The sequence below is a fragment of the Anticarsia gemmatalis genome, chromosome 11, assembly GCF_050436995.1.
Source record: "Anticarsia gemmatalis isolate Benzon Research Colony breed Stoneville strain chromosome 11, ilAntGemm2 primary, whole genome shotgun sequence".
NCBI classification, from domain to species: domain Eukaryota; kingdom Metazoa; phylum Arthropoda; class Insecta; order Lepidoptera; family Erebidae; genus Anticarsia; species Anticarsia gemmatalis.
Window position 1 is genome coordinate 2921746 of NC_134755.1, and position 25890 is coordinate 2947635.

Consider the following 25890-nt stretch of genomic DNA (forward strand, 5'->3'; position numbering starts at 1 on the left):
CTGATCGTTCGTCAACCGTGGTAACTGCCGTAGGCCTAGCCTATTTAGCATGTCATCTGGCATTTAAGTTTTAACCGCAGAAACGAACAGCTTCGAAAGATCAATCTGCATAGATACTACTTATGCACTGCAGACTAAGCTATTGCAGAGCATCTATGTTGGTCTTACTCCATCTGGCCCTAGCCTAAGCTAGGCTGCTTGCTAAGCTGATTCTGTGTAATGCTGGTACTCTTCTCGTACGTACTCTTCGGTATTGCTAATTAAAAGCCTGTTTGGTAGTATCACTCAATAAAAATAACACGAATCTCTGTTTGGTAGATAAGCGGGAAGAACTGAGGTACTGCATACCGCTTAGGATCTAATTTATTTCTACCTACTTAATTATACGGTACCTAGGCATATTTAAGCGATATTACCTAGTTCAATGACAATCAAAAGTCGCGCGTTCACCGACGCCCATTTTCACTTAAACATTTACAAGATTCAAAATAAACGCATTAAAATTTGTATCGATTTATAAATGACAAAATTGGTAATATTGTGCTGAATAAAGTATATTGCCAATTAAAAGCAGCCTCAGGTACTCGAATTATTAAGTAATGGAATAAACTATATGCGGAAACGCAATCATAGTGATTATTATATTTTACCGATTATTACCTTGATTTGCTGACTGTTTTATCAAAAATTTTGCAAAGAAATCTGTTAATAAAAAGGTTGCAGCTGCAAGTTTATATCAGCCTATGTTTCAGGTAATATTACTTGGATCAATGAGTCAAGAGGATTTTTTAAATAAAAAATATAGCGATCATTACAACGTAAAAATGCGAGTTTCGATGGATCAACATCGACCAACATCGCACAATCTCCAATGTTTGACCATAGACAAGAAGAATTATGCATTTTTAATATTCATTGAACTTACTTATTTTATAATACATATTCAATGCGATTTGGTTTAGATAATCTTATAATTTACTACTACAAGAAATAGGAGATGCATAAATAAAATAAATCATTTTTTATATTGAGTGTGTATCTCGCTTAAACAAACAGATGACAACAGCTTGTATTAGCCTGTTCTTGGCTTTATGTCACAAGATGATGTTCCGTTACTTTATTATTTATCAAGTCGGATTTAAAGCATAAATAAAAATTGGTTGGACTTGAACAATCCGAATATCCACGGGAGTAAAAAAGACAAAAGTACTTCATCTTGAAGTTATGCTTGAAATAGTTATTTTCTTTGACATTTGACGTTGATTACTTATCCACAAGACAGGGTGAAGGTGCTCATTCTGCATTCAGTTTCAATCAGTCTGATATGGTCTGATTATCTGCAATCAGTCTTAATCTTTATCGTTTCTTTAAACGTGAAATTTAACATTTTGGTTTCTGCGTACGACCTATCGCTCAGGAGTCCTGGACTCTGAGTGAAGTGGTATACAAGTGTCTTCCAAGTAAAGTTAATTAATAAAAAGTGTTAAGAGTAATCAAAAATGGTTGAGGCAAGTAAACTTTGGTTTGACCGAGCGTGCCGGGACTGTAGATGCCATGAGTTGATCCATCCGTGGACGTACAGGTGCTCAGATGCTACTGTGACCATGTTGGCCAGCTGTATTCAAGGCAGTTACAAGTTTTATTCCATGGTTTACCTCGTGAGTATTTTTGGTCTTAGCACCTACAAGATTTGTGTAAATATTTACACTGACTCAGGTACTATATGTCAGATGTATCATAATTTTCTGTGTACTTTGATCCCTTTTTTTAGTAACAGGCTAATATAAAAATTTTAATACTTTATTGCGTAGTTCTTTTTAAGTTTATGTAGAATGTGGTATTCTCTCTTGCTATGGAACATGGTTTTCTTATAAATAAAGTAGAGTTTAAATTGTGAATGAGTTTTGGTTTTCTTTTTTCTTGGGCACAGAAAAGTCAAATGGTAGTAGCAAATGGATCTACCTAAATTCATAATCCTTTTGCCACAGTACCCTGTGCAAGCATTAAATTTTGATCTCGCTTAAAACTGTTAGAGTTTCCCCACCCTTACTTTGAATAAGTTACTATGTGCTTACATATTATTATGTAGATAAATATCTGCCCGAGATATGCTAATTACCAATCAATTAGAATTCACAAACAAATCTTATCTAAGTAGTAAAGAGATTACCTGGATGTTTCTTTATGTTTTGTTTTTAACTTTCTATAGGAGCTAATTAAAATAAGCTTTTTATATAAAGGTTTGAGATTTACTGTCTGTAAACAATGTTAAACAGTACTAATTACCTCCCTACCTAGATATTTGAAGTACCTACTCTTAAAAATAGATGACTCCATCATAGTTATAAGAAAGGCTAGGCTGTCAATGAGTTCTAAAAATACTAATTTGAATCTTGCTTGGCTAACAAGTAGGTATTAAAATTATTACAAAATATGTAATATTAAATTTTCTCTTTAATTATGTTAAATGCGTACCTACCTTAATGATTTTCAGCAGAGACAATGTATTAATCACTTTGATTGCATCCTAAAAAACAAGTTTGTATTATTATATACCAGTCGGCTGTCCAAAACCAAAACCTAGCAAGTGCATCTGACCTAATTATACAGGAGAAGACCTGAAAGATTTTCTATTGCCATTTGGATTAGAATTACTTTTTTATACCTGTCTTGTTTCCTAATGAATAATTATAAATTGTTTTACTTTGTGGAATAGTAAAATTTAACATAAGTGCATTTAGACAATTTTTATGTGCCTTACTAATGACTATTTTAGATACTTCAAAATATGTATGATGTTAAACCAATAGCAAAAACCTAGTAACATCTCTACCTAGGTTTTTCAATTGGTTTCTATAAACGTCCGCTTGGAACCATTACCGTGTAAATCCCGATCCCTGGAAAACTCCAGGATAAAAAGTAGCTTATATGTTATTCTGGGTCTTCAGCTACCTACATACCAAATTTCATCGTAATCGGATCAGTAGTATTTGTGTGAAAGAGTAACAAATATACATACATACAAACATACTCACAAACTTTCGCATTTATATTTATTAGTCGGAAATGTCCGTTATACCTGGTTTCGCTGTAGCATTAACCATTGAGGCTGCACACGCGACAGAAACTTAAAAAATCAAGTAACTTCTCCCGTTTTGTCAACATTTCCTTTCACTGCTCTACTCCTACTGATTATAGCGCGATGAATAGTATATTTTGACCTGCCCAGGAGTATGAAGTATAACTGTAGCAAATTTCGTTTAAATCCGTCGAGTAGTTTTTGTTTCTATCTATACTATAATACTATCTATACTAATATTATAAAGCTGAAGAGTTTGTTGTCTGTATGTTTGAACATGCTAATCTCAGGAACTACTGGTCCGATTTGACAAATTCTTTTAGTGTTAGATAGCCCATATATCCAGAAAGGTTATAGGCTATATATCATTACGCTACGACCAATAGGAGCAGAGTACCAGTCACCAAATGTTACAAAAACGGGGAAAATCATGACCCATTCTCTCTTATGTGACGCAAGCGAAGTTGCACGGGTCAGCTATAAAAAATATGCAGACAGATAGACCGACAGACAGACAGACAGACAAACAAATATTTTGTATTGTATTTAAGAATAAAATAAACAACATTATTTACATTCGCACCGGTCCGCATGGTGACTTACTATTTTTTTGCTTTTACTATTGCTATATACCTCAGTAGTTTTTTAAACAAAGTACGGGACGTTTCCAAGATTAAAAACCTAGTAAAATACCAATTCCAAATTCAAAAGCCTAGTAAGTTCAATTCGCAAATTCAAAAACCTAGCATGTATAGTACTTGATAGGATTTTGAACTTGGAAATGTTACTTACTAGGTTTTAGATTTTGTAACCTCCGAGTACGAATGGCACTTGCTAGGTTTAAGCATGTTCATAACTTTGATTCAATATAAGATAGAAATACAGGTGTTTTTGGAAAAGACGCAGCAAAAAAATTTAGAAATATTGGTTAAAGAAAAGGTGTTTGAGTAAAAATGTCCCTTGCTAGGTTTTGGTTTTGGACAGCCGCAGTATTTCCAAACAAAAAGCATGTATGATGTTTCATAAAACGTTATTGATTTGGACTTTGAACTGTCTACCTCATATGAAAAGTATTCAAACTTTGCTTTTGAAGTTTGGAACTACTAATTACTGAATTGTGTTAAAATGTACCTAATAGGCTTAAAGTTTTATCAGCTAATGCCAAAGTACAGTCATAGACACATAGACATTGCTTGGTGAAAAAGAAAAATAAGCAATAGGTCTGTTAGGAAATGTTTCTTTGGAATATAATATATCAGCTTCATCACCCAGCCTAAATTTATTTAAATTGTCTCTGCTAGTTCATGAAATAAGTTAGAACAAACAAACTCATTTTCGAAATAAAATGATTACTAAGTAGGATTATTATAATTACTTTTAAAATTAACTAAAAACAAGATATATTTATAAAACTGGTTCCAAATCATGTCAGTTAATCTTAACACGGTTTATACCTGGGTGTTAATGTACTCCATATACAGGTAATTGACTGAAAGCTTCAACCTTGAAATGTCAGGTCAGGGCTCTCATTTAAGCAAGAAAAATTTACTTGTATAATCTTTGAGCTTGATCCATATATTATGATGGTTATCACTCTAATATCATGACAAAATATTATTATCTGTGACACATTCACAAAAGTGGGGTTTGATTCCCCATTCAGGCATAGTGCTTGTCTGTTCTAATTTCTATTGCAATATATTTTTCAAATAGTAGCCCAGACCTTGGTAATGGTAAATGGCAATACACATGCCCTTTTACATGGCAGTAACATTTTAGTATACAATTGCCTACAATTTTACAATTTTTTTGCCTAGGTATAATAGATGGAAATTTCGTATTTATGTATGTATGTATGTTATTGCGTATATTGTCAAATATTTAAAAACAATTCTTTCACTCAATGTCAGTCAGTAAGGTACCCGGAACTTTTTTGTATATTTGTTTATTTACAATTCATATTAAACTTTAATATATTCTTTTACAATGTGCTGTAATCAATAAATTTGCTTCTTTAATTTAGTATTTGGTTCATTGTTGTAAAGACATGAAGTGGATCAAAAAGTTAACCAATAAAAAATAAAAAATTGCGAACCACCTTTTAAAGTGTGTTAAAATAATTGTTATTGATTGATTTGAAAAGTTCTTGCAGTGATTTGTTTTAATTGACCTATATTTTAATTCTATTGCGTTGGAGAGGCTTATATAAGTATTGGAAAGCTTCTCTGTTTTCATAATGGCTGAAGTTAGTAAGTTTATGTTCAATAGTTGTAGTGATGTGACTTCCATATCATGCCAGGAGTTTGTACATCCACACACAAGCAGCTGTTTATCTGCCACTTGCAATATTCTGTGGCTCTGTACCAAAGGATACACGAGCTTGTATTGTAACTACTATCTTAAAATATTATTTGTAAGTATTTTATTTATTTAATAGAAACTATGATTGAGTAAAAAAAATAATTGTCCAGCACTCTAATAATAAAAAAAGGCCATGTATGTTCCTCTCGTTACGTTATTTTTCATATAAGTAAAAGTCGTTATTGTAGTGGGGGCTGAGGGTAGGGATTAAAGTTGTTAAGTCGTAGGTATATTAAATTGATATATAAAATATTATACGCGTTCCTCGTCTACGTCAACTTCTCTCCAATCCTCGTAGGAAAGAATCTCTTGCATCGTTCTTCTATGTTCAGATATTTGGCGCTTAATATTAATTAAAACATCGCTAAAATAGGTACAATATAAGAACATTTGTTATAAGTAGGTAGGTATGTTAAATACAGGAAGATTAGTAGTTCAATCGCTTATCATATTTCCGTAAGGGAATTTTCCTCGTATTACTTAACGTTTTATCCTGAAACATACGATAAGAATTCCTTGTCCTGTTAATATTACGCAAGCTACATAATAAAAAAAAGAGGTTCTGTACAGAAAGGCATTTGGTTGCTTAATGAATGTTAAGACGTATTAGGTATTTTATTTATAAGGAAGTTAACTAAAGAAACGCATTAAAGCAGCAAGACATACAAATACTTTGCAAGGGTCTCCTCCCGTTCGAGGGAGGGGTTAGGCCTTGAGTCCACCACCCTGGCATGAGATCTCTTCCCTGCAGTTCGGTAGGAGACGCTTGTCTAGTAGTGGAACAGTAACGGGCTTAAAAAAAGGCTAATCGACCAGGGCTTGAATTTTTTTACGGGATCTGAAATTATATACTCTATACCTTGTGATTATTAAGACACTTTATGACAAGATACATAAATGTGAATGAAACAATTCATTAGTCCCTTCTTAAACACTTTTCCGCCATTGAGAAAACAATGTTATCTTTTTGAAAGAAAATAATGATATCATATATGCATTGTTTGTTTCAGATACAAATATTAATGAAAGGAAAGAAATTAAGTAAAAAGGATATGATAGAACAGTTCAAATTGTTCCTGAAGTCTGGTATATTTGGTCTCACGGTCGGCAGTTCTTTCGTCACATTGAACTGCATATTTAGGTAAGAAATTGCTATATTATTCACCTCACTATCCGTTTTTCAATGTTTAAAATCATTATCTTACTCTATAATAACATTTAATTTAATTTCGGTAATCGTTCGTAGAAGCACAGTGGGTGCGGTTTCTTCAGGTTTTCTCCATGTTATATTTCTCAGAATCCGACCGACATAGTCTGGGAGTAGCCAGGCTCAAAAATAGTCGACGTTATTAACTCTAGAGTATAAGCGCAATTTCTATACTCCGGTAAATCACTTTGACGGAAACTCTGTAGCAATTTTCGAAACCTCTGGATAACAGCACAACTCCAAGGTTAGGGGTCAAAAATCGCATTATGATGTTCTATAAGAAAAAGAACATTTGAAGGAACTAAATGTATGTTTGTCACAGGAGATTATTCTTCAGTGAGTTCACATACTACACAACAGTGCTACTGCCATGCACTGTCAGTGGTCTAGCTGTGTACTTCGAGCCGCCGTACCGGAGAGTGATGGTGCTCAACTTGTTTGTCAATTTGGTGAGTATTTTGTATTTTATTTAATTCTATTATAAGTGGTATATTCCAGCTCTCGTCCATGCTATGCATCATATATAAATAGGGACGTCAGCCCTACTTATCTTTCTTCTCCATTTCGCTCTATCTTCGACATCGTCTTCGGAAAGTTCACTCGCTTATGTCTTTTTATTGGGCCGTTCCGGGATCTTCGACCGGGGAGTCACGCTAATTTGTAACGCGATTTATATTTTTTAAATAAAGCAGGAAGAAATTACCTAGGCTAGGGGATGTGGTTTCTTTTTTAAGAAGTATAAAGTTTTCAAACGAAATAATTACCATTCTCCAATTACTATTATTTTTTGCATATAACACGTGTAAGCTATAGAAAATAGAAACTGCTTATAACCTATGTATATATAGAAGAAAATGCGTAAATCTCCGAAAAACTATGATATTTAAATTGCGTGAAGTACTTCCTACCACTTACCGTGCCATGTGAAGTATCATAACATAGCTTTGTGCATTTATCAAGTACAACTGATAATACAGCTGATAAATAATTTTATTTACCTTTGAACACACCTGCCAGCATTAGGACTTATCATTGGACTATGACTTTTTGATCCTTGTGCTCTAATAATGAGTAATTCTTCTGGTATGGAGATTTTCTTAAAGAGCTAGCTATGACCGCGACTTCGCATTTTCAAATTAAGTCAAAGATGAGAGGTCAAACATAGGCGTATATTCCATGTTTAACTTCTCTTTGATCTCCCTGCCCAACTCTATCAAACTCTCTGTCTCTGTATCAGAAAAACATTCGCATTTATAACATAAGTAATAAGTATGGCTGAAATTATAGATCTTTTACTGAAAAATATTTATCCGCAGATGAAAAGAACTGGTTCCTATCTATTCACATGTACTGATAAATAAGAGTATTATAAAAATAAGTATTTCTTATTATTGCAAGTCACGAACCTGAAATCCACTATCGACTAATTAAACTCAATCCTTGATCATTACGATAAACTAAATTATTGATTACTTGTTTTGTACATATCAATTGATTAAAATAGAACAAGAATATTATGAGTTTTCGTACATAATACAATATTAGGGTCGCTTTAACGTTATGTTAATCAGATTTCGGATATTATCATAAATGTCTTTACTACAGTACGTACGTAGTAAAGACAAGAGACGTAGTAATGTATCCTTGTGGATCTGAATATAGCAACAAGCCGCTGCGAAGAAGGCAGAAAATCAAGGCAAGGTGTGCGTGTGACGGAACGACAGGACGTCGTCGTTGTTACGTCTCCGTGTGCAATATTCAGACAGACAAAGTTAACGTAGCCTAATTTAATGTATAATTTGGTTGAAAATGAAACTGATGTGCTATTCTATGGAATTATGGGGTATCTCAGTAGTCTGGGCCTAGGCGCAAAAACTAAATTATGACCCTCCACACCTAAACACAAACAAAAATGGTATCAGTATCCGGAGGCGCCCTCAGTTTGGGGGGCCCGGCCGCACTGCATAGCCATACCGTAGGCATAGCTATGCCACCGTTTGAAAGAAACTACTATGAAAGCTAAGTTTCAAGCAAGAAACGGTACTTGACTTAAAACTCACGCTAAGCTAATTCTAATTGATGGATTTGATAAGAAGTTATATTAAAACACACGTGTTGGTCTCGTGTAATCGTATCGCAAACAAAGCAATCGCTACTATCTTTACCTAATTGAATAATCATACGATTATGTCAGTAGCCTTGTGGGGCACAAACCAATATACTTACTTACTTTCGATTATATTGGATTCGAAAATCTTTACATTAAATAGTAACAATTAATCAGTATCGCCATTCTCTACCACCATTGACTAGCAATATTAGGCTGGCTGTCGAAATCAATGTTTGAAAATCTGATCAGTGCCTCTAGCGGGCGCCGTAGAAACTATTTTTGAAGTGCGTTTGAATTTTCCAAATGCCAATAATAATTATAATCGGTAGTCCCGATTGTAGAGAATCGCGCTAGGACTTACATAAATAGTTGTTAAGTTATTCAGCCAATTAAAATATTTAAAATTAAACTATGTTTAAATTATTTCCAGGTATTCGAATACTGGTTAAGAACATTAGAAATGAAAGGATGGCTGCGGCGGTCTCCAGGCAAAGAAACACTAATCTTTATGTTAGGTAGTGCCGTCTTCTTCTATCTCATGCGATTGGACAGGGACAACAACAAGAGGACACCTTTATTCTGGTACGTATCATTCACAACTTAACTTGTCAAAACAACAGTAACTGTTATTTTCTTCAGTCGGTTCACAAGAAAAGCGCGAACTACGTCATAATCAAAATAATCATAGGAGTGTGAAAATATGTAAGGGCGAGTGAGGGAGTCCGGTATAATGATATGACGTGGTTGGTGGCCCGAGTATAGCTGTATTCCGCAATTTAACTCGCGTTTCTGGTGTTTACTTCAACGATGTAGATCATAGAGAGGTGTAAGACAGCACATAGTCTTCCTCATTAATATAGCTGTTATACCAAAATAGAAAACTTTTAATCTGGCTGGAAATTCCAGAGTTCCTTCAAACAAGCAAAAAGATTATCAGTTTTGTTTTATTTTTATAACACCGGCTTCGTTCGAGAAAAGACGATGAGAAAACGTTCATAATGATTTAGTTTTATCAGTGACTTTTTTGTTTACGCTTTTTATTTCTTCTAGTCTATGGTAGATATTTGTTATGAAGTCTGGTTTTGAACTTGAACCCTCCACTGTCAATAAAGGTCAACTATTCAAACACAAACGTTCATTAAACCAGTTTGCAAAGATTCTAGGTACTACATACTCGGCTGTATACATAGCGTACAGAGTAGTGAAATCGTTCGTAATAATGCACTTGGCCCTGTCTGGCCTTAACTTAAGTGATGTAATTATATCTATACGTATAAGTTACTTTGACTGTATATCTGTTTTCTCGATAAATCGCTACACTAGTTTATTAATAAGACAATATTTTTGAGAGAATTACAAGGTACAGGTAAGAAAGGACTTAATTCAAGGACCACAGTCCATTAAAAATAACATATGAGGGATTTTCTGATAAGGATCACCATCTCCTTATAGAGATGCGCAGGAGCATCTTCTGCTCGGTTTGTATTTTGGTTCATAATTTAGCTAATACCACACTATAGATTAGTTCAGTATTAGCTAACTAAGCTTAGTATTAACTTAATGTCATGAATATCATAAAAACAGCAAGGGCTTAGTAGTAGTAGTTGAAAAGTCTTAGATTTAGGAATTATATAGCCTATACTGTCCCATTGATGGGCAAGAAAATAATTTGTGTTACTTACTTTATTGTTAATTTTGTATAAAATCGCGAGAAAAACAAGTACTTTACGTATTGTCTCTTATTTAACGCTCGTGTTGTTAATCGACTTGCAAATAATATGTTAAGGTCAACGGGTAAATTATTTAACTTTACGTAATACGTACTATGTACTTGTTAACGTAAGCGTATGTTTCTCAATCATTTATTCAACGTATTTTCGTCGATATAATGTAGGGCATTCATAAAAATAGGTATGGGTAATATTCTAGTTTCTCGTGAAAGACAGAGTTTTGATTATTTATTTTTTATAATTAGTCTCAAGTGAAAGGCTAGGCTAGATTTGTCAGGCAGTCACATTACTATATCGTAAACTTAAATTGAGTACGGAGTGAGTTTTCTATTTAGAAATAACGATAAATATTTTTCTTTATAAAATGACGTGGATGTTGTTTATTTGTTTTCTATAAGAATTTACACTTTTTATACCTGTTTTGACGTCACTTTATGACAATAGCTCAAGTGAAAAAGTATGTAGATTTTTCCATTTTTAGATTTTTAGCGTCATATATCATCAATATCATTAACAAGATATTTTGAAGACATTGGCCTGTGTCTATGTATTGAAGATAATTCAGGTATACGTGTACATTAAAAAGGCCTTTGCGAAAGAGACAATTGCAATCGTGATTTTTTAATGATTAAGCATGATTTTGCTTAATTGTTTAAAGCAGAGGTAGTTATTGTAAACTAGCTGACCCGCGCAACTTCGCTTGCGTCACATGAGCCAAGAGAGCCATGATTTTTCCCGTTTTTGTAACATGTTTCACTGGTACTCTGCTCCTATTGGTCGTAGCGTGATGATATATAGCCTATAGCCTTCCTCGATAAATGGGCTATCTAACGCTGAAAGAATTTTTCAAATCGGACCAGTAGTTCCTGAGATTAGCGCGTTCAAACAAACAAACAAACAATCAAACAAACAAACTAACAAACAAACAAACTCTTCAGCTTTATAATATTAGTATAGATGTTTGTGTTGTTTCCAGGTTCTTCACGCCACCTCGCGTGTCGAATGAAGTGGGCGAGCCAGTGAAAGGCATTGATGGAAGGAGTCCGGCCTGCCCACATAAAGGACCCTGTATGAACTATGTACTAAAGGTAACTTCAACAGTAATATTTTGTAATTTCGAATTATACTAACAGGTGAAAGTGGTTACCTAGCTCGTGGTAGATTCAGTTATCATAATATTTGACCTAAATAAAGAAATTCATACTATTTTAATGAGGTCAACTTTTACACAAAAACAAAGAATCAAACTTTTGGGCTACGATTGTATACAAAGACTTACATATGAATCTTCAGAAATACACTACATTTGCGTCAGGAGCTTGTACAAGACGGGATAATCGGGACAGGAATCGGGACGGGAACGGGACGGAATCTTTTACAATTTATAAGGGTGATGTTACTTATGACGTAATCAAAATTTCAGGGTACAGCGCAATTGTTTGGTGTTGGCTGTGCGATGACAATGTTAAGGACGATCATCCCGAAGATCCTGACTCCGGCCAAAGCGTTCAAGTCATTGAAACTGTCGCATCTCAAGCTTGGACTGTTCTTCGGCGGATATATTGGTATTTATAGGGTGAGTCTATTGTTGCATATGTAATACAAGGTTTGAAAAATGTCCGATGGAGAGAATATACTTTTAAAATTGAGGATATCTGTTTGTTATTGAAGAATTCCTATGTAAAATAAAACTGTATTGAAAGATTATAGTTTGCTTGAATTACAAACACAGGTTTAATTAGCACATATTCGTGTACGCGACAGACGCGATGAATTGATTACCTGGACAAACTTTCGATTGTTATAATAACTATGAATATTGGAATTTAGTCAAACATTTTATATTATATTTATATGTGTATACTTATATTGCAGCTCGTAGTGTGCCTGCTGTGCCGCACGCAGGGTCGCGACAGTGCGCTGTACGCGCTGCCGGCGGGCTTCCTGTCGGGGCTGGCCTTCCGCGCCGCGCCCTCCACGCCCATTGCGCTCGCGCCACTCACCTCCTCGCTGCAGGTACCTACACTCAAACACACTGAACATATAACACACGCACACTAAACATTTAGAACTAACGTTATGGGTGCCAATCTGGGTTTCAACTTGATTCTAACTATAGGATTACTGTAGGTATCACAGCAATACTATAGTCGACTGCTAATCGTTTAGTGCGGTTCGTTTTAGTGCAGCTTATTCTATTGGTGGAAATTTGTCTCGAGCCTCTAATTTCTTTAACCCAAAAGCAGTCTTATACACGCCGAACATCTCCTGAACCACTAAACCTAGTTAAACAATATTTGAATTTTAGACTGACGTAGACTAAGTATTATGTAAAGAGGTCTGAATTAGTGACAACTTTCCCAGGCGAAGTTGGAGTAGGTAATTTCACCCTATCGTCGCATTTTTTTTATAAACTAGAATAAATAACTAATATAAATTTTGTTCCTCTCCTCAGATCCTAGGTTCATGGGCTTACCAGAAGGGTATGATCCCGGCGAACCTGCCGCTCGTGGAGATCCTGTACTGCTTATGTCAAGGTCTACTGTTCCACGCGAGAGTTATGCACGAAGATGTCTGTCCTAAGTACATCATTAATCTGATGCACACTGTCACAAGTGCCAAGTGAGTTAACGTCTTTATTATATTTGTATTATCGTGAAAGTAGTGAGATAAGAGAGAGAGAGTTGAAAATGAAAACATCATGTACAGTTTGCTTAAAAAGTAACATTAAGGGTCTATGCTTAAATTCAACTTTATGGTGTCGCCACCTTTGTTCTCCGGCCCCTTTTCCAATATGGCGGCCAGGGAAAAAGCCTAAAAGAAATTAAATTTCAATGGACTAATTTGGCAGCTAATTGTGAAAGATTAAGTCAAAGTCATATAATACTGTATTTTTATTAGTATCTCTATACTGTTATAAAAATACACTGTAGTAATAGCGAACATTGGTTGTCTGATAAATGGATAGTGATCGTATACAGATACCTAACAGCTTTCTAAGAATCCTTATATTAGGCGAAATAATTGCGTTTTTAAATAATGTTTTTGTTTGTTTTCAGGGCTGACGAAGTTCAAGCAGCATTTATACAGAAATTATTGAGTAAGAGCGGTTGAGTTTAGTGCAATTTGAGTAATTTAGTTATACCGTACTGTATTTATGGAACGAATGTGTTCGACGCGAGTGACTTGGTGGACAATGTTGATGGTGCAGTTCTTTAGCCGAATGCAGGCCGCGGGAATATGGACCGGACCTGTTTACGATACGAAGAAATTTCAAGTGTCTTTCTTGATTGCTGCGTAGGAAATAAGTAAGAAAAGTGAGCCGCTTATTTTGTCTATACGACTATAGAAAGTCTAAGCAGACTAATGCGAGCTTCTATCGCTTGGATATCGAGTGGCAATCGAGAATTTTCGGAATAATTCAGTGGTCAACGCCTCTGTATGTTCCGAAGAAACTTTTCGAGATAATTTTGATTGACAAAATCTTGATTGAATGCAGTGTATCAAAAGTGTCTTGCTAACATAATTCCTGCTGACTACAGTTGGCTAAGAATTGCACCTTTAGTTATATTTTGGTGCTTATTTGTTTTAAAAACTTGGGCTATGTTATACAAATGTGTATGTTTTCATTCTACTTATAAGTTTATACTTTCCGATCAAAATATGTTGTGAATTATTGTTATAAATAATTTTACATCACATTTTTGTGTTTTGTAAGAGATCAATAAGGCCCGATCAATATGTTATCATTCGTGTAATCATATCTCATCCGTCAGTAATTATGGCTTTCTGCCAACGTATGATATATTCGGCATTAAATTTTATTTAAAATAAAATTGAACAAAAGTTTTGACAGTCCTAAGGCTTGATTTCTTCCCAAGCTTACGTCAGTCACGCTTACCGTAGTCATATACACAATGTTCGGGACACTGCACAGTGTACAGTTTCCATGACGTGCGCGGTCGTTGTTTCCGTGTAATAACCGAAGGACGAGTCGCTTGGGAAGCCTTAGGAAGAAATCAAAGTTTAGTACTTTGTGTCAATGAATTTGTCGAACTTGCAGTGAATATTTTGCGTTTTATACTCTCTCCGACTTATTAATAAACGTGATGTAAGAACGAATTAGTCTATGTTTTGTCACTTTCTATCAAGTTGAAATCATAAATGAGTGAAGAAGACAAAACATTGCTAACTAATACAAGCTTACCTCACGTTAATTAGTAAGCCGATATAAATATGTATACAAATAGCCAAGTTATTTAAGTCCAAGTCTGTGATTTAAGTTATACAGTTTTGTGGTACAGGGTTTATTTAATGGGTATATCATTTAGAGGTTTGGTGTTCAATATTCCAGTACTTTCAATACTTATATTTATTTTTAGGTAAAATAGCTAAATAACTTTAAACTTGCGGCAAAGCTCGGTTTTATTTATGTATTTTATGTTCCGCTATAAAATGTGTTTGTTGATGAACCTTAGTCATTGCTCTTTGGCTTATAGCAAGAGTTTATTTAGTCTAACAACTTTGTAAAGAGCCTTCAATGCGAAGTTCGCGACTGTCGGAAGAATACTCTCTACTAAGTTGTGGATTAACAGTTTCTGCTCTTTTAGAACATAAGTGCAGATGATCAATAAATGAAACTGTTTCAGAATTTCGTAAGATGTATAACTTCTGATATTTCAGACGTTAAAACGAACATATAAAAATAGTTTCAATGCAACTACAAAATGTATTATAATAAATATTATTTGCACGTTAGATATTTGACGATATTATACATCACATTCTTTTAGTGCATCTCTTTAAAAAATGACAAATATAGTATCGTTGGATTTGATAGTATAGTGAGAATACTGATTATTTACTTGTATTTGCGTATTTACGTTGTCATATAGACTTAAATGTTAAAAATTAAAAAAGCCAGTGCTTGCCTGCTTCTTGTATTTATGAATTTAGGCTCACACAGGTTGTGTTCAGCGGTAAACGATCTGTGGGTTGAGCAACCGTTGACGCGGTCTTTTGTAATAGTATGACCACTTAGTCATATTTGAAATGGGCGTCTTTATGCTTTGGAGAGGACGAATCAAATCGGTTCCGGTTGTTGTCCATAAAGATAACAGTCGGTAGCCATGACAAAGTCTTTCGGGCGGCTTAAACAACTTTCACACTAGGTTGACCACTAACCATACGATAAAATAAAATAAGACAATTTGTACAGCTTTGTATAATACTTGACAAATAAAAAGCCAAGTCTTTTCTCACGATGGCAAATACGCAAATACAAATGTTAATTAAAGACTCACTATTAGGTAATATTAGTGACAATATCGGTAGGAGTTACTAGTCGTACGTAGAGATCAATACGTATGAAATATATAATAGTTTGTTATTATTGACACTGAACACAATATAATATAATATATTAATATAGATATTTATTATATCTGATTCTGTAATTAAGTATCACTTAGATATTTGATTAAAAATTTATGAGATATAACTTTTAAAGTCGGTTTACATCACCCTGAATAACTAAAAGTTAAATCTCTTCAAACTTGCTGTAATTTTGTCTGAACAATCGTTTTACACATAATTGGTAAAACTGGCATTCAAATATGTTTTTCTTACTTCACAACATGACTCTCAATTTGTAAGAAAACGTGTACCGAGCGAAACAATCTTATAATTAAGATAAGTTTTAGTAATAATTATATTATTTTGACACACATGTGCTTCCAGTGTCAAAAGGTTATCCAAAGAAATGTTATGAAATCCCTTCTAAATTCAATTTAATATTCCTATCATACTCACATTATGTATAATTATTCCTTTTTAAAATAAGTAGTTTTGACTCGACCACTACAATTTGTTACTAAATAACAGCCTTATTTATACAAATGAGTTAATTTATGAGAACTTATAACGTGAACTTATAATAACGAAACAGAACCAATTTGCAATATTTGCACTAAAACAAGTATTTCGTGAGTGAATAAGTTTTTAACTTAAGCAAATTAATCAATATGCAATTTAAAAAATGTATATGTCACATGGCAAAGACAAGACTTATCCCCTTTTCTAAATTGCATAAAATATGTAAACACCTTAATTCTGCAATTCCGTTTGTGTGACTTTGCTCAGCAACCTTAATGCTGAAAATCTAACTATCTCAATGTAACTTAAAGTAATGGTATTGATGGCCAATATTTTCATACAAATGATGGTTTTTATTCCAAGTAATGAATTGTCGTTGTCAAGTGTAAGTAATCGGACAGTGCTTATAACACAGTGCCTGAGTGATTAAATAATGTAATCACTTTATGCAAACGTTAAATAAATTATCATCGAATATTAGGGATTAGAGTGTTTGAATTGTTTCTTTATACTTGTGAATGGGGTGTTAAGACAATCAATAGCCTACATCTATAGATCAGTGAAAGCCGATAGTTGTACGCTTTCGGCTTTCATGCTAGTGGCCGAAGGTTCACACTTAAAGCACCATAAGAATGACTCTTGAAAGTCATGTTAAAGAACAAATGGCGATGAAATCTTGTTTGCTTGGGAGCTTTTTATAGCATTTTAAATTCATCTTATGACTGCTACACACACAAGCCGTGCAGAGCTGTCAATACTCAACATTACCGCTCGAATGCTAGAAACAAATGATGTCGACATCGTGTGCAGGAACCCTTAAAGGGACGCCAAATCCCACACTACGCCAGTGCAGTTTACTACTAACTCCTCTATGACATTCCAAGTGGAGACACGTGCCTAGCAGTTGGAATATAATGGGTTAATTTATTTACGAGAATAGATACGTGTTACTATCAATAATTCTGAACCGCATTCACAAGTATAAAGATTATGTAATATTATGAATTAGGCACAAATTATCATAGTTACCTCTAGAATTAAAACCTATCAACAAAATCTAGTTGCACTTAGATAACCTATTTATTTTTTTATCCTCTATGTTATTAGGTTTATATTTTAAGTGGGATTTTTGTATTCGATTCGTTGTAATAGTTCAAAGAAAAGATTTATATTTTAAGTAATATAGTAGCTAAATATGGTACTCATATCGATGAGGCAACATCTGTTGTCCAAATGTCTAAATTATTGTTAGACGCGGGCTCAGATGGCTTAAATTCTTTTTAACAAAAACAACACGTAAAGGAAAAAAGGTAAGATTTACATTCAAATAATTAGTATTGTATCTGTCTTTCAATCTTATTGGCTTTTCGTAAATATCTTAAAACGGCCGGAGTTCTCTTTTCATTGTACTCATTGTATGATATTTGTAAGTTCCTAAGCAACAATATTATGAACAAAATATTGAATTTTTTGGCTCTCTTTCCTTTACCTGTGGTTTTTGTAAGAAAGAGCTGTAATTTATGATAAGACATTGCAATTCGGTGGTGGCGCCATCTATGATTTAACTTATTCAACTATTCTATGCTGTATGTGATTGGTTGGTTTTATGTGTGGGACAGTTTCAAGTTTTGTGTGATATTCCTTCTTGAACAAATAGCCAAAACTATTATGATTAGATATTATGAATTCTGTGTAAAATAAAAAGATGAAGGTAATAATATTGTTATACAATATTATCCAATTATCTGCGATTGGAGTTTGAGTCGATCCAAGCTATCAGCGAAGTGGTGCGCAGAAGAAACGTTCCCACACTAAGCGTTATTATGAGAACAAAGTTATCCAAACTGGTGAAGTTGTTTTTTGCGCGTCACTTTGCATTTTTCATGTTTACGTTGAAATACGTTCACTCTATTATTATCGGCGTATTAGCTATCGCCCTCGTGGGTCTTTTAAAGCGTAGGTTCTTAGACCTGACTCGATTTATCCCCATAATAATGTAACAAAAATGTTTCTTGAACCCTCTAAAAAATAGTACAATAAGTCGCTTGATGACAGAAATATTGCATTTTTAGATTAATTTATTGCACACATTCACCAAATTAATGTTATATAATGCTCGACATTATTGTTATATTTTTGTAATAAATGATTTTGTATTATAAAAATCGTATTATTTATATAACTACACGCCTATTGATATCTCATTAAGACCCAATTTAATTTTAAACTGTTGGTCCTTATTGCCATCATTCATGTAGATCAATGTCTCATCTTTGGCCTCACACCAAATACCTCAATTGCCTAAACCAAAACCTTGAATCTGTTTATGAGTGAACTACTAACCTAGCAGAGAAAACTGGGTAAAACCAACAAAGTACCAAATCCTGGAGGTATAATTTAATGATGACAAGTGCTTCACAAACGCTTCATATTTACACGGTACCAAATAGCAAATAAAGAAAAAGAATAACAAAAATAAAAGCTTGTAAAAAGTATGAGTGACAATCGTCAATTTGTTTTACAAAAGCACGAATTTGGTACTGTGATGTTAATCGAGTTCTTCTACGCGAGGGCCGCCGGGGCTGTCTGGCCGAGCACTGGGCCCTCCAGCCATGCCATGTAGCTTCATCATCGAAGGTTGGCACACTGCCTGGGCGTCTTTCAAGCGTTTCTCCAACTCTGCCTTATTTGCATTAGGGTTTGCTTCTAGCCAACGTAGCTGATTGGAACATTCGTTCATTACACTGGATTTTTCGTTCTCCGTTAGACTGTTGCCCGCGATTTCTACGGCCTGTAGAAAAAAAACACGATTTAGAATTAAAGTAAGAGCATACGTAAATACTGGGTAAGTGTGCATCCTTCTGTAAAATAAAAATAAGACTATTTTGACACATTGTTTAACCGTTCACATTCCGCTATTTGCTGCTGCAATACTAGTTACCTGATGTTTAAGTAATCGCTCAGCTATAACTATATTTTTATTTCGAAAAGGACAAATCTCATATTACAAAGTACTATAATATACTAAATAGTCTACTAATTAGTACTTACCGCTTTACATCCGAAAAGGTAGCTTTCCAACTGATTTCTAGTTTCAACAGTTTTTCTAACAGCTTCATCTTCTACTTTGAATTTCTCAGCGTCCTGCAACATTTTCTCTATGTCTTTCTTACTAAGGCGGCCCTTGTCGTTTGAAATAGTGATCCCTTCAGACCTTCCAGTACTTCTGTCTTGGGCACTCACGTTCAGAATACCGTTTGCGTCAACGTCGAAAGTAACCTGCAATTAGATTAAGAAATAGAAAAAGACCAATAAGAACTCATTTGTGTAACATCCTGAGTACTTCATTAAACAAACAACCCATAGACCCCAAACCAGTTATTTGTTGATGAGACAAATACTTATTAGTTTCATGTGAAAACCGAACCCCCGTACGAAATGACAGCAGCAGGGTGACTACCTTAACCACTGCACAACGGACATCGTTAAATTGCCATTCTGTAACAGAAGTTGCCTTGTATAATTAATATTATTTAATTTTATCTTACTTACTTCTATTTGAGGCACTCCTCTAGGCGCTGGAGGTATACCAGACAAATTGAAGGTGCCCAGTAGATTATTGTCACGGGTCATTGCCCTTTCGCCTTCGTAAATCTGTAACGCAACTTTAGCATGAACAAGTGACACTTCACATATACAAAAAGTGGCTGAAAATGAGTAAGTGTTTGCATACCTGTATTGTGACGGCAGGCTGACTGTCCGAATAAGTTGTGAAAATTTGCTTCTGAGCCGTCGGTATTCGAGAGTTCCTTTCAACTATCTTCGTCATTACACCTCCAGCGGTCTCAATGCCTAAGGATAGTGGAGTCACGTCTACTAACAGCACATCTTGAATACGACTGTCTTTAGAACCGCTCAGTATAGCTGCTTGGACTGCTGCACCGTATGCTACAGCTTCGTCAGGATTGATAGAAAGATTGAGATTTTTACCTCCGAAAAACTCCTAGGAAACGAAAAAAGGAATGAGAGTAAGATAGTAATTATGCTTAATTATTCTTCAAAATATGTTTTATGGGTACTTACAGTAAGTAGTCTCTGAACCTTGGGTATTCTAGTAGAGCCACCGACCATTACAACGTCATGAATCTCTCTCGTGTTTAAATTGGCATCTTTTAAAGCTTTCTCTACTGGACCTAGTGTTTGTCGGAAAAGATCTGAACATAATTCTTCGAAACGTGCTCTGCTAAGCTTTGAATAGAAATCTATACCCTCGTGTAAAGCATCTATTTCTATATTGGCTTCTGTACTTGAAGATAAAGTCCTTTTAGCTCTTTCACAAGCCGTTCTCAACCTCCTAACTGCTTTAATATTGTCTCTAAGATTCTTCTTATACTTTCGCTCGAACTCCACACTAAAATGCTCCACCATCCGGCTGTCAAAGTCTTCGCCACCTAAATGAGTGTCACCAGATGTAGCTCTTACTTCAAAAAGCGAACCTTCAGCTATTTGCAGTACAGAAACATCGAAAGTACCACCACCTAGATCAAAAATTAGCACGTTCTTTTCACCCGTTAGATTTTTGTCCAAGCCATACGCAAGTGCTGCGGCAGTTGGCTCGTTGATAATCCTAAGTACATTAAGGGCAGCTATAACACCGGCGTCTTTCGTCGCCTGCCTCTGAGAGTCATTGAAATAAGCTGGTACAGTTATAACAGCATCTTTAACAGTTCCTCCCAGGTATGTCTCTGCGGTTTGCTTCATTTTAGTGAGCACCATTGACGAGATTTCCTCTGGCGAGAATTTCTTCTTTTCTTTTTTGTACTCAACTACAATTTTCGGTTTCCCTCCCTCGGAAATAACTTGAAATGGCCAGTGTTTGAGGTCCTGTTGAACTTTTGGATCGTCGAATTTCCTTCCTATTAGACGTTTAGCGTCAAAAACAGTGTTTTTTGGATTCATTGCAACCTGTAACGTAACATTCATTCAGAAATTGCGTTCGTTTATTGTATTACCAATTAGGTACAATAGGCGACCCTCGAACTATTCGGTTCTCAATAAGTATAACATAATAGAGCTTTCATGCTTCAGTAAATAGCTACATACCTACAATCTACATATCAATTGAATTCATAAAATGTGTTCAATTATCAATGGAAACCCAAAATAGGCCTAGGATAGTCCTAAACAATAGGTCACTGGAATTTCCGTATAAAATACACTCGTAGTAATTTCATTACCTGGTTCTTGGCAGCGTCTCCAATAAGCCTCTCCGTGTCATTGAAGGCGACATAAGAGGGGGTTGTTCTATTACCCTGGTCGTTTGCAATGATCTCCACCTTGCCATGCTGGAATACTCCCACGCAGGAGTAAGTGGTACCAAGGTCTATGCCCACTGCTGGTGCCATAGTAGATTATTAAACGCTATAATAAAAGAAAACATTTGGAATACCGATAAGTTTAACTACACATTTATTTTCTTGTAAATGGTAACGTCCTATATTTTTGGGGCTTCGTAACCCAAGGGTAAAACGGGAACCCTACTACTAAGCCTTTACTCAATTTGTCTGTCCCCTGGCTGTATCTCAGGAACCGTGAAAGCTAAACAGTAAAAAATTGTTTTGCTGCTTGAACAATAAATGCTTAAAACTAGAATAATGTAAACAATCCCATACAAAAAACATGATTTATAAAAGGGAACCCTTCGTAACAGAGTTCACAAGTTAATATCTATAAAATAGGAGCCCACGTATAATATACTGTTTATTAGGGAGACATATTATTTATTCTGAAATGTTGTCTCAAACAAGTCTGTTAACTAACTTTACTTACTTTAACTAGGAAATTTGACGACCTACTTATTCCTTTTCCACTGTTAACTAAACAGAGCTATGTAAACAAAACTAGGACTGACAAAGGATTGTCGTGACCTATTTCCAAACAGCTTCCCTTCTGAAGGAAGTTGTTATGTAGATTTAGTACTAAAACATCTTAGTCGTGTCCTTGTGCTTTATCCATTAGCTATTTAGAACAACACTATAAAGGGACTTTGTTATACATTGAACTAGTTTACGGCTCGTCGAATGGTTAAAGGGCTAGGACTAAGTTAAATTAACAGTGGATTATGTATATTGTTCGTACTGTATGTATGGTTCTCATTCAGTTTATGGCTAAGCTGTAAGTTGGCAAGTTGTTATACAGGATTACTGATTGAGGGATCTCGTTTCCACTATAACAGTTTCTTTTTTAGGAGGTCAGAAAAATATAATGTACCACCGACAATATTCTTTGGATCGGAATTTACTTACATATCTGCTGAACGATGAAGATAACAAGGATTCTTTTTTACAATTTCTATCCAAACTTTTGTAAAAAAAATAGAAACAATTTAAGTGAATTACTTTAATTAATTTTAAATATAATTTTTAGGTTAGGTTACGAGTTTAAATTAAATTTTATAAAATTGCGACTTAGTCAGTGTGGTATTGAATTAAGTAAACCTACCTGGCCAGCACTGAGTGAACCGTTCCACCTCACTTTACCAAAGAGACTGGTCCGCATTATGCCAGACTATCACGACAACACAATAAGCAGTTATGTATACAGCACAGACATGGTACAGCTTAGTACCTAGCGATGCCACTAACACTTTGTTATCGATTCTATAATAGTTTAATAGGAGAAAATATTACAGTCTAGTGCTATAAAGGAGAGCTATAATAGTTTGTTTAGTCTTAATGTGAAAACGGGGGATAGGGAACGCTAATATAATATCTATACCAACTTCTAAAACAGACATAATTAAAAATTTCTTAGCTATACTGTTGAACTGATTTAGATAAAATTTGACAGTGTGATTACACACCGAAAAAAGAACAAAACTTTATTATTCCCTGTAAAAATGTACACTAGAGCCACTATAATGAAAACAGGTATGACATTTCATCGCCGTCAGGCTTAAAAAAAGCCGTCAGGAACAAAAAGGCCAAAAAATAAATTCGGCACAAATTTAATAACGAAAACAATATTATTGAACACAACAACAGCACACCAGACAAATTGTTGACATCGTTACAAAAAGAAGCTACGTACAATAAAATAAAAGCTACATTTTGTCGAAGATCGGTTCGGATCCTACAATGTCTCGGCTCATCAACGAAGTCAGTTCAATTTGTGAAACATAAACGTTTCCAATACATTTTCTCTGAGCCGAACGTTTACGATTTAAATTCTACGTTTTCATTCGATTGGGATAGAATTGGAAGATGGGATTTTGATTTGGGTATTTTTTTGCAAACTTTGTATTATTTTTTAATTGGTTTCCTCATTCCATTATGTTTGTTGTATGTAGATTTATATACAGCAATCAATTGCAAATAATGTATCCCAAATGATTAAAATAAAATCGATCTAATCCCATAAATTCCGAAAACAAAACGACACCGAATTATCAAAGTCAGATCAGAATATTACCCATAAAAAGTCTTCATACAAATAGCTTTCTTTGAGTTCTGTTTTAATATGATTTTAATCACCCAAATCATAATTCTGCGAAGTGAGAGATATTTAATTACCGTACATTTCATTAAACGGAAAAGCTTAACATAATTATGGTTTTCCAATATTTACGTTTAAGATACTTTAATGCCTACTGAACGGTAGGCCTGCGAGGTCGTGATACGCCTGATTGAACACAACTCGTGATGTTTTATACACTCGTAAATTGTAAATGAACTGTAATGTATTTATTTTGATTTCACCTGTTTTATTGAGGGGAACCACCACTTTGAAGATAATAGGTATAGTGGCAGTCATTTACACAGCACCTTTGGAAAACTAGTTTAAAATCACAGCAAAGCCATTAGGTCGTTACCGTGATTTTCAACAAGGTACCCGAATTCATATTTTACCTCTCGCTGAAGAGGTCTTAAGGTCACGGTCTTAAGTAGTATCATATATTGCTAGCCTTACACTAGTTGTACACAAAACATATAGATTAGGATTTGCTTACATTCTCTCAAAAAATGTTTATGTAAACTACTCACTCAAAAAATTTCATGGTTTCCTGATTCATTTGTATCTGTTTCCAAAATACTCTTTCTTCAATACTATTTTTTCTTTACATTCGTTTTCATTGCACTTATAAATTTTAAGTTAATTTCTAACACATAGTAATTTTTTTTGTAATTATTTGGTGCAATTGCATTGACGATGACCACTTTATATTATGACATTACTATGAAACTTCAAATGTCAATTTAATGATTATTTTTCTCAAAAACCAGCAACTTGAATAATTGATAAAATGAGAATTTACTGTCAAATGTATAGACTTGCGTTTCATAGAAATAATCACACACATTCACAATAAAATCATTTATTATAACCAACCAATAAACAATTATAAACACGTCACGATTACATCAAAACAACTATCACAATACAGAAGTACACTAGTACTTATTTTATCACAAAATCTTAACGTTTTCCTTTCTTCTTTTTCTTAGCGAAGTCAGGTGGATGGAAGCCTCTTGCCTGAAGTAATTCCTGCACATTATGACACGCGTAATACACATTGTCCATCGCAGCATCAGTCAACATGTCAACATTACACTTTCCTTTAGACTTGCCTTTCTTCTTCCCTCCCCCCTTTTTCCCCTTTTTTTCTTCATCGTCCCCTTCTTCTTCTTCTTCTTTTTTATCCTTTTTCTTGCCTTTGCCAGCCATTTCAGCTGAATTTCATGTTTGTTCGTTTCCTTGGTGATGTTGTGAAGATGTTATCGATTTAACAGCGCTACTGATAGTGTTTTAGTTATGGAAATTGAAAATAGGGATTGAGTTATTGAATTTTATGAATTACGAATATACCTAATGCATAATGTATTGGGTTTTAAGAGGGTGATGCGCTGATTCGCTTGATTTTGACACGTGATAATAAATTATTGTAGTGGTACTTTAAGTTATCTGAATAATATTTTATATGATCAGCTTTTTTTCCTTGTGTTGTCTTTAAGTTGAAATTATGACCGAAATTCACAGATATCTTTTTCACCTATGAAATTGCGATTTGCACTGATTTATAAAACGTTTTTGTGAATAATTTTACGTGGTAGGAAGGAGTGTTCTCGTATACTAGATAATATAAGTTTGGCTCATTTTCAAAGGACATTAATGTTCACCTCTATAGATCTTATAGAGTACGTGTCCTTGATAGATAAGAGGTTTCAGTGTTTTTGTCTAACGATGATATAGCAACCTTTTAGCTGAGGTTTGCAAAAACAAGGTTACATATTTATCTATTATATTGAGAATGTCACCGAACCGTTACCGTTAGTCTGTATACTTTTTGCGCCTCTATGCGCTATAAATAATAATATCAGATTACAGCAAGTAGGTACTTGAATTAAATGTTATAAATAAGTTTTGTATACAAAAAAATAAACCTTTTTACATGGTTGCGACCAAATAATAATATGTCATTTGTTGAAAGTCCTCTAAAGTTGATGAAATAAATAGGCTCTTAAAGAAAATA

The 25890-nt window shown here is 34.5% G+C and overlaps 3 protein-coding genes across 3 annotated transcripts; 1 reads left to right on the forward strand and 2 right to left on the reverse strand.

Moving 5' to 3' along the window:
- The first annotated feature begins 1254 nt into the window (after nucleotides 1-1254).
- On the forward strand, nucleotides 1255-18519 carry LOC142976652 (transmembrane protein 135-like). The gene is made up of 9 exons (XM_076120141.1): nucleotides 1255-1658; nucleotides 6451-6581; nucleotides 6970-7096; nucleotides 9188-9339; nucleotides 11464-11575; nucleotides 11911-12063; nucleotides 12363-12503; nucleotides 12943-13109; nucleotides 13547-18519. The coding sequence occupies exons 1-9, from the start codon at nucleotides 1500-1502 to the stop codon at nucleotides 13599-13601; spliced, it is 1197 nt and encodes a 398-aa protein (XP_075976256.1). The 5' UTR covers nucleotides 1255-1499; the 3' UTR covers nucleotides 13602-18519.
- Nucleotides 18520-18750: 231 nt separating this feature from the next.
- Nucleotides 18751-24589, reverse strand: LOC142976727 (heat shock protein 68-like). Its single transcript, XM_076120251.1, has 7 exons — nucleotides 24404-24589; nucleotides 21599-21782; nucleotides 20445-21326; nucleotides 20095-20364; nucleotides 19914-20015; nucleotides 19413-19640; nucleotides 18751-19152 (listed from the first exon to the last, which is right to left on the reverse strand). The coding sequence occupies exons 2-7, from the start codon at nucleotides 21764-21766 to the stop codon at nucleotides 18910-18912; spliced, it is 1893 nt and encodes a 630-aa protein (XP_075976366.1). The 5' UTR covers nucleotides 21767-21782; nucleotides 24404-24589; the 3' UTR covers nucleotides 18751-18909.
- An 8-nt stretch (nucleotides 24590-24597) lies between these two features.
- On the reverse strand, nucleotides 24598-25653 carry LOC142976729 (small lysine-rich protein 1). Its single transcript, XM_076120252.1, has one exon. It carries the CDS (start codon nucleotides 25083-25085, stop codon nucleotides 24837-24839), a length of 249 nt encoding a protein of 82 aa, XP_075976367.1. The 5' UTR covers nucleotides 25086-25653; the 3' UTR covers nucleotides 24598-24836.
- Between the last annotated feature and the right edge of the window lie 237 nt (nucleotides 25654-25890).